General features: G+C 40.1%; 1 protein-coding gene across 1 annotated transcript in view; it reads right to left on the bottom strand.

The window, feature by feature from the left end:
• Window positions 1–15,532, bottom strand: part of LOC100654884 (phosphatidylinositol 3,4,5-trisphosphate 3-phosphatase TPTE2-like) — a 311,464-nt gene that overhangs the window by 63,833 nt on the left and 232,099 nt on the right. The window contains exons 12-15 of the mRNA XM_064270194.1: window positions 14,332–14,451; window positions 12,744–12,843; window positions 12,540–12,603; window positions 11,339–11,403 (exon numbers count right to left, since the gene is read on the bottom strand). Coding sequence (XP_064126264.1) covers window positions 11,339–11,403; window positions 12,540–12,603; window positions 12,744–12,843; window positions 14,332–14,451 — 349 coding nt within the window. The remainder of the gene's footprint in view (window positions 1–11,338; window positions 11,404–12,539; window positions 12,604–12,743; window positions 12,844–14,331; window positions 14,452–15,532) is intronic.

Raw genomic sequence — 15,532 nt, 5'->3', positions numbered from 1 at the left:
AGCTCTGTTTACAATAGCAAAAAGCTGGAAGCAACCAAGGTGTCCATCAAAGGATGAATGGTTAAATAAATTGTGGTATATTCACACAATGGAATACTACGCATCGATAAAGAACAGCAATGAATCTGTGAAACATTTCATAACATGGAGGAACCTGGAAGGCATTATGCTGAGTGAAATCAGAGGCAAAAGGACAAATATTGTATAAGACCACTATTATAAGATCTTGAGAAATAGTACAAACTGAGAAGAGCACATACTTTTGTGGTTACGAGGCGGGGAGGGAGGGAGGGTGAGAGAGGTTATTTACTGATCAGATAGTAGATAAGAACTACTTCAGGTGAAGGGAAGGACAACACTCAATACAGGGAAGTTCAGCTCAACTGGACTGGACCAAAAGCAAAGAAATTTCCTGAATAAACTGAATGCTGTGAAGGTCAGCGGAGCAAGGGCAGGGGTTTGGGGATAATGGCTTCAGGGGACATCTAAGTCAATTGGCAAAATAAATTCTACTAAGAAAACATTCTGCATCCCACTTTGAAGTGTGGCGTCTGGGGTCTTAAATGCTAACAAGCGGCCATCTAAGATGCGTCAATTGGTCTCAACCCACCTGGATGAAAGAAGAATGAAGAAGACCAAGGTCACAAGATAATTATGAGCCCAAGAGACAGAAAGGGCCACATGAATAGAGACTTACATCATCCTGAGACCAGAAGAACTAGATGGTGCCCGGCTACAACCGATGACTGCCCTGACAGGGAGCACAACAGAGAACCCCTGAGGGAGCAGGGGAACAGTGGGATGCAGACCCCAAATTCTCACAAAAAGACCAGACTTAATGGTCTGACTGAGACTAGAAGAATCCCGGCAGTCATGGTCCCCAAACCTTCTCTTGGCCCAGGACAAACACCATTCCCAAAGACAACTCATCAGACATGGAATGGACTGGACAATGGGTTGGAAAGAGATGTTGATGAGGAGTGAGCTACATGTATCAGGTGGACACTTGAGACTGTGTTGGTATCTCCTGTCTTAGAGGGGAGATGGGAGGGTAGAAAGGGTTAGAAACTGGCAAAACCGTCACAAAAGGAAAGACTGGAAGGAGGGAGCAAGCTGACTCATTAGGGGGAGAGTAAATGGGAATATGTAGTAAGGTGTATATAAGTTTATACGTGAGACAGCGACTTGATTTGTAAACTTTCACTTAAAGCACAAAAAAAAATTATTTAAAAAAAATCACATTGATTAAGGTTAGGGTTGCAGGACTAATGGGCCACATCTACCACGGCCTCCACCAGACTGAGTCCAGAACAATGAGATGCTGCCCAGCTACCACCACTGAATACTTTGACAGGGATCACAATAGAGGATCCCAGACAGAGCTTGAGAAAAATGTAGAACAAAATTCTAACTCAAAAAGAAAGACGAGGAGGTGGAGCGAAGATGATGGAATAGACAGATGCTTCCGGTGAGCCCTCTTTACAACAAAGACCCAAAAAAAACAAGTGAAATGACTATATTTGTGACAAGCTGCAAGCCCTGAGCATCAAAGGCAAGCTTAGACAACAAACTGAGGGGCAAAGGAAGGAAGAGACCATTCAGAAGTGGAGAGGAGTTACCGGACTTGAATTGCGGAGATGCCTCAGGCACCATTCCTAGAGCAGTGGCAGTGGCAGCGGTGGTGGCCAGCTGGTACTAGCGTTCCGCTGCAGTTTCCTCAGGAAGAAGCAGCCAGCCTCACAGCCTACTCACACCTCTGGAACCTGAGGAGAACGGCGCGCTCTGCAAAAACTAAGTACTTTCTTTTATTTTACCACACCCCCACCACCCCCAAGCCGGCTTTGGCGGCAGAATCCCCGGGCCTGAGATCGACCCTGGGAGCACCTAGAGCCATCCTCCGAGGCTTGGGGAAGGAAAAAATTTGCAACTGGGGGGATAAGATAATTTGCTAGCTCCATTAACCGGGGAAGCTCAGGACAGAAGCTGCTCCTAACCAGGCATAAACCGTCCGTGGACCTTGAGCACCTTTCCCTTCTGCATGAATCTGTGTGGGCCTATTTCAGGAGAATAGGCCCTTGTTGGCAAACTCCAACCATTTCAGCTGTGTGGTGGAGAGGTGGGTGTTTGACATTTGACATTGCTTTGCCTATTAAACAAGGTCCTCACCTACCCACACGAGGGACCTAAGGACTGGTAGCTCCACTTAGGTCACCCAGCGACCCGTGAAAGGGGTCCAAAGATAACTGGTACCTCCCAGTCCTTACAACCAAAAACTTTGGGTGCCCATGGTCCCTCTGCAGAACCCACCCACCAGCATGCTCTAGGGAACAGGGACGCATTTTCCTCACAGACACTTGGGGGTTGGTTCTCTGCCCCCTGCCTTGTTCAGAGTGTGACCCCCTGCTGCAATCACATACTGGTATATACGCCAATCACCCCTGCCCCTCTAAGACTGTAGGACAGAGCCTGTACCACACACTTGATATCAGCTACCTGGAAACCTGAGCTGAGTTCATACAAGAAAACTGATGGACTCCTAGACTGATATACCTGTTAATAGCTCTAGTCAGCTGCGGACAGGACACCAGAGCTCCAAAGGCAAAAATAATCAAGCTAGCTCACTCAAGCAACCCATAGGGGTATACCAAAAAACAAAACAAAGCAAGCAGCTACGACACAGTAAGCAAGCATAAACTAATTCAATTACTTATAGATGGCTCAGAGACAACAGTCAATATCAAGTCACATAAAGAAACAGGCCATGATCACCTCAAAAGTTTCTCAAAACAAAGAATCCAGGGATCTTCTAGATGAAAGCGCATTCCTGGAATTACCAGATGCAGAATACAAAAGTTTAGTATACAGAACCCTTCAAGACATTAGGAAGGAAATGAGGCAATACGCAGAACAAGCCAAGGAACACACAGATAAAGCACCGAAGAAATTAGAAAGATTATTCAGGAACATAATGAAAAGTTTAATAAGCTGGAAAAATCCATAGACAGACAGCAATCAGAAATTCAGAAGATTAACAATAAAATTACAGAATCAGATAACTCAATAGAAAGTCAGAGGAGCAGAATTGAGCAACTAGAAGTTAGAATTCCTGAACTTGAAGATAAATCACTTGGCACTAATATATTTGAAGAAAAATCAGATAAAAGAATTAAAAAAAATGAAGAAACCTTAAGAATCATGTGGGACTCTATCAAGAGAAATAACCTACTAGTGATTGGAGTACTGGAAAAGGGAGGGATAGCAGAAAATTGTTGAAGATTTGTTGGCAGAAAACTTCCCTGACATTGTGAAAGATGAGAAAATATCTATCCAAGATGCTCATTGAACTCCACGTAAGGTAGATGTTAAAAGAAAGTCACCAAGACATATAAACTTGCCAAAACCAAAGATAAAGAGACAATTATAAGAGCCGTGAGGGATAAACGAAAAGTCACCTACAAGGGAGAGCCAATAAGAATAAGTTCAGACTACTCAGCACAAACCATGAAGGCAAGAAGGCAATGGGATGACATATTTAAAAAATTAAAGGAAAAAAATTGACTGCCAAGAATCATATATCCATCAAAAGTGTCTCTTAAATATGAAGGTGAAATTAAGACATTTCCAGATAAATACAAGTTTAGGGAATTTGTAAAAACCAAACCAAAAACTACAGGAAATACTAAAGGGAGTTATTTGGTTAGAAAATCAATAATATCAGGTATCAACCCAGGACTAGAACACTGGGCAGAGAGTAACCAGAAGTTAACCCAGACAGGGAAAGAAAAAAAAAAAAAAAAAACAAAGGAATATTATATATATTAAAAAAAAAGCCCAAAACAGGATAACAGTGATGTTATTATATAAAAGAAGACAACATTAAAATAATAAAGAGGGACTAAGAAATGTAATCATACACCTTCATATGGAGAGGAAGATACAGTGATACAAAGAAACAAAGTTTGTTTTAAATTTCGAAAAATAGGGGTAAATAATAAGGTAACCACAAAGGAAACAAACTGTCCTACTCATCAAAATAAAATACGAGGGAAAAATACAGACTCGGCAGAAACAAAATCAACAACAACAAATATGAGGAAAGGATAATATATAAAGAAAATCTACTCGGCACTTAAAATCAAGTGGGAAAAAGAAACTGTCAACAACACACAAAAAAAGACATCAAAATGATAGCACTAAGTTCATACCTATCTATAATTACCCTGAATGTAAATGGACTAAATGTACCAGTAAAGAGACAGAGAATGGCTGAATGGATTAAAAAACAAGATCCATCTATATGTTGCCTACAAGAGACACACCTTAGACTTAGAGACACAACAAACTAAAACTCAAAGGATGGAAAAAATATATCAACTAAACAACAATCAAAAATGAGTAGGAGTGGCAATATTAATCTCTGACAAAGTAGACTGTAAAGTTAAATCCATCAGAAAGGCTAAGGAAGGACACCGTGTAGTGATTAAAGGAACAATACACCAAGAAGATATAACCATATTAGATATTTTTGCACCCAATGACAGGGCTGCAAGATACATAAAACAAACTCTACCAGCATTGAAAAGTGAGATAGACAGCTCCACAATAATAGAAGGAGACCTCAACAGACCACTTTTGGTGAAGGACAGGACATCCAGAAAGAAGCTCAATAAAGACACAGAAGATCTAAATGCCACAATCAACCAACTTGACCTCGTAGACATATACAGAACACTCCACCCAACAGCAACCAACTATACTTTCTTTTCTAGTGCGCACAGAACATTCTTTAGAATAGACCACATATTAGGTCATAAAGCAAGCCTTAGCAGAATCCAAAACATTGAAATATTACAAAGCATCTTCTCTGACCATAAGGCCAAAAAAGTGGAGATCAATAACAGGAAAAGCAGGGAAAAGAAATCAAACACTTGGAAACTGAACAATACCCTGCTCAAAAAAGACTGGATTATAGAAGACATTAAGGATGGAACAAAGAAATTCAGAGAATCCAGTGAGAATGAAAACACTTCCTATCAGAACCTTTGGGACACAGCAAAAGCGGTGCTCAGAGGTCAATTTATATCAATAAATGCACACATCCAAAAAGAAGAAAGGGCCAAAATCAAAGAACTATCCCTACAACTTGAACAAATAGAAAGAGAGCAACAAAAGAAACCCACAGGCACCAGAAGAAAACAATAATAAAAATTAGAGCTGAATAAATGAAATAGAAAATGAAAAACAACTGAAAGAATTAACAAGACCAAAAGCGGGTTTTTTGAAAAAAATCAACAAAATTGATAAACCACTGACCAAACTGACAAAAGAAAAACAGGAGAAAAGAAATAACCTGAATAAGAAATGAGATGGGCGACATTACAACTGATCCAGGTGAAATTAAAAGAATCATATCAGATTACTATGAGAAAATATACTCAAAAAAAATTGAAAACTTAGAAGAAATGGATGAATTCCTAGAAACACACTACCTACCAAAACTAACACAAACACATGTAGAACAACTAACTAGACCCATAACAAAAGAAGAGATTGAATCAAAAAGCTCCCAACACAAAAAAGCCCTGGTCCGGACAGCTGCACTGCAGAGTTCTACCAAACTTTCAAAGAAGAGTTAACACCACTACTTCTAAAGGTATTTAAGAGCATAGAAAACGACGGAACATTACCAAACTCATTCTATGAAGCCACCATACCATATCCCTGGCACCAAAACCAGGTAAAGACACCACAAAAAAAGAAAATTATAGACCTATATCTCTCATGAATGTAGATGGAAAAATCCTCAAGAAAATTCCAGCCAGTAGACTTCAACAGCACATCAAAAAAAAAAAAAAAAAAAAAATCACCATGGCCAAGTGGGATTCATACCAGGTATGCAGGGATGGTTCAACATTAGAAAAACAATTAATGTAATCCACCAAATGAATAAAACAAAAGATAAGAATCACATGATTTTATCAATTGATGCAGAAAAGGTATTGACAAAGTTCAACACTCATTCACGATAAAAACACTCAGCAAAATAGGAATAGAAGCAAAATTTCTCAACATAATAAAGGGCATTTACACAAAGCCAAGAGTCAACATCACCCTAAATGGAGAGAGCCTGAAAGCATTCCCACTGAGATTGGGAACCAGACAAAAAGGATGCCCTTTATCACCACTCTTATTCAACATTGTGGTGGAAATCCTAGCCAGAGTAATTAGGCTAGATAAAGAAATAAAGGGCATCCAGATTGGTATGGAAGAAGTAAAAGCATCTCTATTTGCAGATGATATGATCTTATACACAGAAAACCCCAATGAATCTTCCAGAAAACTACTGAAACTAATAGAAGAGTTCAGCAGAGTATCGGATACAAGATAAACATACAAAAATCAGTTGGATTCCTCTACACCAAAAAAAAGAACGTCGAAGAGGAAATCACCAAATCAATGCCATTTACAGTAAGCCCTAAGAAGATAAAATACTTAGGAATAAATCTTACCAGAGAGTTAAAAGACTTATGCAAAGAAAACTAGAGTACGCTTCTGCAAGAAACCAAAAGAGACTTACGTAAGTGGAAGAACATACCTTGCTCGTGGATAGGAAGACTTAACATTGTGAAAATGTCTATTCTACCAAAAGCGATCTATACATTTCATGCAATTCCGACCCAAACCCCAAAGACATTCTTTAATGAGATGGAGAAACAAATCACCAACTTCATATGGAAGGGAAAGAGGCCCCGGGTAAATAAGGCATTACTGAAAAAGAAGAACAAAGTGGGAGGCCTTACTTTACCTGATTTTAGAACCTATTATACTGCCACAGTAGTCACAACCACCTGGTACTGGTACAACAACAGATACATGGACCAATGGAACAGAATTGAGAATCCAGACATAAATCCATCCACATATGAGCAGTTGATATTTGACAAAGGTCCCAAAACCATTAAATGGGGGAAAGACAGTCTTTTTAACAAATGGTGCTGGCATAACTGGATATCCACCTGCAGAAAAATGAAACAAGACCCATACCTCACTCCATGCACAAAAACTAAATCAGAATGGATCAAAGACCTAAATATAAAAATCTAAAATGATAAAGATCATGGAAGAAAAAATAGGGGCAACATCAGGACCCCTAATACATGGCATGAACAATATGCAAAACATTATAAGGAATGTTGAAGGAAAACTAGGTAACTGGGAGCTCCTAAAAATCAAACACCTATGCTCATCCAGAGACTTTGCCAAAAGAGTGAAAAGACTACCTACAGACTGGGAAAAAGTTTTTAGCTATGACATTTCTGATCAGCGCCTGATCTCTAAAATCTACACGATACTGCAAAAACTCAACTGCAAAAAGACAAATAACCCAATTAAAAAATGGGCAAAAGATATGAATAGACACTTCATAAAGAAGACATTCAGTTAGCTAACAGATATATAAGTAAATGTTCACAATTATTAGCCATTAGAGAAATGCAGATCAAAACTCCAATGAGATTTCATCTCACTCCAACAAGACAGGCATTAATCCAGAAAACAGAAAAGAATCAATATTAGAGAGCCTTGGAGAGATTGGAACACTTATACACTGCTGGTGGGAAAGTAAAATGGTACAATCACTTCGGAAATCGATTTGGCGCTTCCTTAAAAAGCTAGAAATAGAACTACCATACGATCCAGCAATCCCACTCCTTGGAATATATCCTAGAGAAATAAGAGCCTTTACACAAACAGATATATGCACACCCATGTTTATTGCAGCACTGCTTACAATAGCAAAAAGATGGAAGTAACCAAGGTGCCCATCAATGGATGAATGGATAAATAAATTATGGTATATGCACACAATGGAACACTACGCATCAATAAAGAAACCGTGAGGAATCTGTGAAACATTTCATAACATGGAGGAACCTGGAAGGCATTATGATGAGTGAAATTAGTCAGTTGCAAAAGGACCAATATTGTATAAGACCACTATTATAAGAACTTGAAAAATAGTTTAAACTGAGAAGAAAACATTCTTTTTTGGTTATGAGAGCGGGAAGGGAGGGAGGGTGGGAGAGGAGTATTCACTAATTAGATGGTAGATAAGAACTACTTTAGGTGAAGGGAAAGACAACACACAATACAGAGGAGGTCAGCACAATTGGACTCAACCAAAAGCAAAGAAATTTCCTGAATAAACTGAATGCTTCGAAGGCCAGCGTAGCAGGGGCAGGGGTCTGGGGACCATGGTTTCAGGGGACATCTAAGTCAATTGGCATAATAAAATCTATTAAGAAAACATTCTGCATCCCACTTTGAAGAGTGGCGTCTGGGGTCTTAAACGCTAGCAAGCAGCCATCTAAGATGCATCAATTGGTCTCAACCCACCTGGATCAAAGGAGAATGAAGAACACCAAGGACACAAGGTGATTACGAGCCCAAGAGACAGAAAGGGCCACATGAACCAGAGACTACATCATCCTGAGACCAGAAGAACTAGATGGTGCCCGGCTACAACTGATGACTGCCCTGACAGGGAACACAACAGAGAACCCCTGACGAAACAGGAGAGCAGTGGGATGCAGACCACAAATTCTCATAAAAAGACCAGACTTAATGGTCTGACTGAGACTAGAAGGATCCCAGTGGTCATGACCCCCAGATCTTATGTTTGCCCAAGACAGGAACCATTCCCTAAGCCAACTCTTCAGGCATGGATTGGACTGGACAATGGGTTGGAGGGGGATGCTGGTGAGGAGTGAGCTTCTTGGATTAGGTGGACACCTGAGACTATGTTGGCACCTCTGGCCTGGAGGGGAGATAGGAGAGTAGTGGGAGTTAGAAGCTGGCAAAATGGACAGGAAAAGAGAGAGTGGAGGGAGAGAGCAGGCTGTCTCATTAGGGGGAGAGTAATTGGGAGTGCGTAGCAAGGTGTATATGGCTTTTTGTGTGAGAGACTGACTTAATTTGTAAACTTTCACTTAAAGCACAATAAAAATTATATAAAAAAAGAAAAATCAGACTTGCTGGCCTGACAGAGACTGGAGAAACCCTGAGAGTGTGGCCCCCAGACACCCTTTAAGTTCAGTAATGAGGTCACTCCTGAGGTTCACCCTTCATCCAAAGATTGAACAGGCCCATGGAACAAAACAAGACTGAAGAGGCGTACCAGCCCTGGGGCAGGGACTGGAAGGCAGGAGGGAACATGGAACCTGGTAATAGGGAACCCAGGGTTGAGAAGGGAGAATGTTGACATGTTGTAGGGTTGTTAACCAATGTCATATAACAATGTGTATACTGTTGGGTGAGAAACTAGTTTGTTCTGTAGACCTTCATCTAAAGTACAATAAAAAAAAATTAATAAAAAAAAGGGTAGGATTGCACAGCCAATTATTGGTGTCAATAAGTTGTACACCTGTAAAAAGCTGAATTGGCAAAAGTTGTGTGACAGACGTATATACGATGACAAAAGAAAAAAAAAGTGTAGCTGCTGAGGCTGCTTATATACAACGAAACACCTCATGGGATTCAGTTCCTTGGTTTGGAGCTTTGTTGTTGTTGTTAGGTGCCATCAAGTGGGTTCTGACTCATAGCGAACCTCTGTTCTTTGGAGGTTTAGGGTCATGGTTTCATGGGACATCCCAGTTAATTGGCCCAATATCATGTTTAGTGCTTCTGTTCTACCTCCTTGTTCATTGTACAGTGCCGGGGGTCTTAAAGGTTGCAAGTGGCCAGCCAAGGTACACCAATTGGTCTCTATTCACCTGAGCAACAGAGGAAGGAGAGTCATGAGATCGGAAGAGCTGGATCATACCCAGCAACCATTACTGAACATTGTGATCAAAGATGCTATAGAAGAATCCTGATCAAAAAGGGGGAAATGAATAACAGGATTTCAAATTCTCATGGACTCCAGAGCTTCTGTAGCCCTGAAGGCTGGATGAACCCCTGAAGCTATATCTCTGAGATATCTTTAAACCTTAAGCCCAAAATATCCCTCAAAGTCTTCTTAAAACCAAACAATAGTTTAGCTTAACTAGTAAAGAATATCTGCCTTGAGCATTATGCTTTTTTAAGATTTATACATATGGGATGAAACGGACAAGAGCAACTTGAAAGATTAGATAGGAACCTTAGGATGCAGTGAGTTTCTGTCAATGGGGGACGAAAACTCATAAAAAGGAAGGTGAGAATAGTTGTACAACTCAAAGAATGTAATGAGTGTCATTGAATTATACGTGTAGAAACAGTTGAACTGGTCATATATGTTTTGCTATGTATATTCTCAATAGCAACAACAAAATAAATAAATAAAAACAAAAAAAAAACCCTTTGGGGCAGTTCTACTCTGTCACATGGGGTTGCTATGAGCCCAAAATCGACTTGACGGCAGCCAACAACAAAAACGTGTACATGTACATATGCATACATGTGTATATATGTATACACACATGCACTTACAGATATATATAATTACATTTTTATTGAAGTATAACAAATAGTGTAAATTTCACTGATACACACACACATCTGTATGCAAACTTCCTTAACAAATTTAGCTGCAGTTTCTTAGTAAACAAGATTGTATGCTTGAAATTAATTTATTTAGTCACCCACAGAACCTAAATCCATATTCTCTACTATAATTTAGGATCTCAATCCGAGAACACACATTTTAGTCATACCATTCCTATCCATCTCCCCTATGGTAATCTACAAAACAAAATTATAATTCCTCGCAATTCCTGTTACCAAGAGATGGGGTCTGTTTCCCACTCGTTTGGTGGCTTTGTCATTTACTTGTCCAGTAGAAGGAGGCAGGAGCCACGTTATGCTAGTTTTCACCCTGGCCTTAAGGGGGTTTGCATTCTTTTCCTTGGGGCTCCTGGGACCCTTGCTACTGCCACCACATGAACTAGCCTCAACTAGCCTGCTGGGGAATGAGAGACCACATGCAACCCTCGGTAAAGTCGTCTTAGATGACCCTGTCCTCAGATGTCCAGTAGCTGTCCACAGATGCATAAGTGAGCCCAGGGGAGCTCAGTGAAGTCCAGCCCTGATCGGCAGAACCACCCAGTTAAGCCCAACCCAGATTCACAAACCGCAGCATCATGAGCTAAATAAATGGTTGTTGTTATGAGCCATAAGTTTCGGGATGGTTTGTAACATAGCAAAAGCTAAGTGATTTCAAGCCATTATATCCTTTTTTTTTTACCTGAAAGAGTAAATTTTTAGGATAATATTACCATCTCAGGGCTAATATTAAACTTATGTGTCCACAGTCTATGTCCACTGAGAAATATAATAAATATTTGTTAGCAAATCCTCTTACCTTAATGGGATTCCTATAAAAAGATTGTTTTCCAGAAGATGGAAATGACATCGCAATAATTCGGTCTAGAAGTCAAAATAGTTGCCATTATGAATGTCATTATAGTGGTGAAATAATATAAAAACTTAAACTTACACATAAACTCCTTCATAGAAAAGAACTTTCAGGATTGAGAATGGCACTAACACTCAGGAGAAAAAGATAGTAAATTATCCAGTACAATGGCCATTAAACTTACATGGTGTTCCCAAGGCTCACCTGGCTCTAGACAGACGAGACAGGCCTGTGTTAGCCTTAGTCTGGAACTCCCTATGTGGTTGGAATTTGTCTCTTATCTTAAACAGCAAGTCTGGGCTCCCATGGTGGTGGGAACTCCCAGAGTGCTTTCCAGCCCTCCTAACTCAGAAAACCTGAGACCTACAAAAGCAGTGCCCCATTCTCTAGGCTCCTAGGAAGAAAGCAGGGGCCCAGGATAACTACTGGAACTCAGTAAATTCTAAACCAAACTCAAAAGGAGTCCGTTGAATATCCATTCAACTTCCTCTTCTGCAACCTAGTAGGCCTGATTTGAGACAATGGAGATTTTTCACTGCCATAGCCAGACTACTAATATGTCATACTGTCACCGTGGCAGATGTTATTTCATTTATAGGGAGACTTTGTCACAATTTCTCTTGTTTTAAGCATTCCTCTTTACCAAAATAGCAAGTGGTCTAGTAATGGCATGTCCGCAGTGGTTACATATTAATAATGTTTAATGTCGCATAAAGTAGAATAGATGGCACTCCTTTACCAAAATGTAGCTACGTCTGCTAACCAAAAGGTCGGCAGTTGGAATCCACCAAGCACTCCTTGGAAACCGTATGGGGCAGTTCTACCCTGTCCTAGAGGGTTGCTATGAGTCAGAATCGACTCAACGGCAACGGGTTTTTTGGTTTAGAAGCATAGCACTTGGATGTAGAATGGCATCTCCTGACTGAGGAGTAATGCAAGCAACTATTCTGAATCTCAGAAAAAATACTTTCAGGAATAAAGGAGGAAATAAAAAAAAAAGGGGGGGGAGCTTTAATAGTGAAATGTCTTCATGAAGAAAGAATGCTTTGAAGTAACATGGCTTAGACAGGCAAGAAATAAAAACATAATTGCACACAAGAAAAGTGTGAAGTTAATGTACGTAGATCAACAGTTAAACTGCACAAACCAGTAACATAAGTGAGATCTAGGTCAAATCCATCCCTCTTGTATCGCCTTTTGTTTCCAGAAACCTGAGAGTTTAAAATAATCATTAATTTGTAAAACATAATCAACACAAAATAAAGATAAATAAATAAAAATAGACTTCAACCCTCTCCGGTATTTCCCAAAACCCGTTTTTCTGAGTTATAAACATGTTTTGCCCACTTACCATCCTTCTGGTCAGTCTTTCCAAATGCCTTTTTTGATAAGCCAGATGGAAAATTCTTATCAGAATGATCAGTCGTAGAGATCGAAATAAAACTGCCAATCTAACAATGAATTAAAAAGATCCATTTTTGCTTCAGAAAGAGAATTTTGTCAATATGGGCTAACTCTAGAGCAGTAGTCCTCAATCAGGGCAACCCCCCATACACACCTGCCCAGCAGATATTCAGCAATGCCTGCAGAAATTTTTGGTGGCCAAACTGGGTATAGGGAGCGATGTTACTAGATGCTATTGGTATCTAGTGGACAGAGGCCAGGGATACTGCTTAATATCCTACAATGAACAGGACAACCCCAAATTATCTGGCCCACAAAGTCAATAGTGCCACAGTTAAGAAACCCTGGTGTGGAGGACCAGAATCTTAGAATTTGTGGATTTAACTTTTGTCATTTAAGACCAGTATTCCTCAGTGTTTCCCCATCAAGACAAAGTGAGAGTTACTGTTCACCTCTGTTATTCCCATCAGTAAAAAATGTCCATTATAGCTGCAGCACCCAAAGACAGGCAGCAAGCTGGAATACTTCCCCAGTGTGCTAGCTGGTGTCTCTCCTCCCACCAGACACACCACGCAGAGAGCTGAGGTTTACTCTAGCGCGTCTCTAACCTGAGCATGCACACAAAAGAATCACCTGGAAAAGCTTGTTAACCCACAGATTGCTGAGTTCCACCCCCAGAGATTGATTCAGTAGCTCTTGGCAGGGCCTGAGGTGTTGGTTTCTAGCAAACTCTCAGATGATGCTGAGGTTACCAGGTGGGAGGACCAGACTGGCTCAGATTATTTGCAAATAACTCCGATGGCCTATCACTTGAAAATACTTTTAGTTTGGGTCCGAAATGAAGACCTGGGAGGCTGGGGTGCAGACAGAAGCAAGCTATTTGACTAACAAATACACCTAGCGAGCCACCCAACATCCACATCCCAAAGCACATCTGCCCTTCTTTTTTTCACTGTTCCAGCAAGAAGAGGGAAAAAAGAGAACCATCAGCTCTTTGTACGCATTTTAGTTCCCTGATCCCTAACAGCTCTAACTGTGCCTCAGCTTTCTTCATTTCTATCAGAACTATGCTGCAAAACTCCACCTCTGCAATGCTGTCCATTGCTGTCCTTGTTCTCTGTTTCGTTCGCTCTTTTTTAGGGTATCATCATTGTAGTAACTCAAATTTTGCATACCATCAAACCAAAACTCTCTTGGTCATATGTTGAGGCACAATGGGAATTTAGTGGGAATTTCAGAAGATAAAGAAGTGAAAATTAGTACAAGAGGTAAAGTCCCCAGTTTCTCGGGTGCTCCATCTTTCTTATTCAACTAAAGGTACTTATTGTGTATACCCTTCACGGGTCTCTAAATACCACCATCTTTTAGTTTCAAGGTATGTGGAAACTTACCTAAATATTTCATTTTTAAGCAGTTTATAAGTACAGAATTGGCACATTGAGAGTAAAATATTATAAAGAATGAAAAGCCACAGAAAATGCAAAAAAAAAAAAAAAACATGGAAAACATGGAGAGGTAAATCATATGTTTCTTACCTGGGGATATTATTAAATTCCTGAAAGCCATGGAAAGTATAAATGATATTAACCAGCAGGGTCACCCCAATAACAACAGCATCTAAGGAGTTAAGCGTATCAGAAAAATACTGTCGTTTCCTGTAATACAAAACAAAGCAAATAGGTTGCTCATTAAGAATTTTAATTTATTGGATTATTTTAAACACATTTACTAGAGTGGACTAGGAAAAAAATAACATCAATGGAACATTTTCATAAAGTAAATTTATACCGGGGGTGGAGGAGAGGGCGAGTTTTTTTTCAACACTAACACAGAGTACATGTCAGTGGTGGTGGAGTACGTTGGAAAAAAAAAAACAACAAAAAAAAGGACAGTGACAATTGTTGCATAACGTGAAGGCCGTAATCAATGTCACTGAATTATACATGCAAAAATTGTTCAGTTGGCAAATTTTTTGTTATGTATATTCTTACAATTTTTAAAAAAGTAAATTTATATTAATTATTTTATGGATACCTATGACAAAAACATCAATATGGAAATATAAGTACAGTTCAAACCATTAAACAAAAGGCAAACACTGCCTTCACATAGATGGGAGGAGAAAGGTGGGGTATTGTACAGTATTGCTGGGCAGTGGAAGCTGAACTTGATACAGCTTTAGAGCAACCGGGCCTGTACAGTGGAGAGGGGTCTGCTATTTTGGTCTGCAAACTCATTGTCTGGCCCGCACTAGAATCCTGAAGGGCTGGGGTTTTTCTGTTTTTTGTTTTTGTTTTTTTGCACCTAGGCAAAGCTTAACTTCCATGCCCCGCACCTTTCTCCCCAGCACTGGCTCCTTCAGACATGGGCATTGCTGCACCAGGGCGGGGCGTGTCCCAGGCTCTGAGTAACCTAGGAGTGGGCAACTGTCCTGAGCTCAAAGGCATGAGGATAAAAGTTCAGCAGGAGAAGAGACAAGCTGCCTTCTGAGATGCAATGGATGAAGCAAAGATGGAGAACTAAGTCCCTGACTCCCACAGCTCTTCCAGTTCCAAGATTGGCTCATCTCTGCCCACCTACTCAGAAAGTCAACAAGCAGAGAAAATCAGCTCCCGCCTTACTACCAAGACTCACTGACGGAACCAGTGTGCCTCCATCTCCTCAGAACTTAAAAAAATTTTATGTAACTGAAATATGGAGTTATTTATGATCTATTATCTAGAATTTAATATATCA

The sequence above is a fragment of the Loxodonta africana genome, chromosome 17, assembly GCF_030014295.1.
Source record: "Loxodonta africana isolate mLoxAfr1 chromosome 17, mLoxAfr1.hap2, whole genome shotgun sequence".
Lineage (NCBI taxonomy): Eukaryota > Metazoa > Chordata > Mammalia > Proboscidea > Elephantidae > Loxodonta > Loxodonta africana.
The sequence above is the reverse complement of the archived record's forward strand: the minus strand, read 5'-3'. Positions and strand labels throughout refer to the sequence as shown.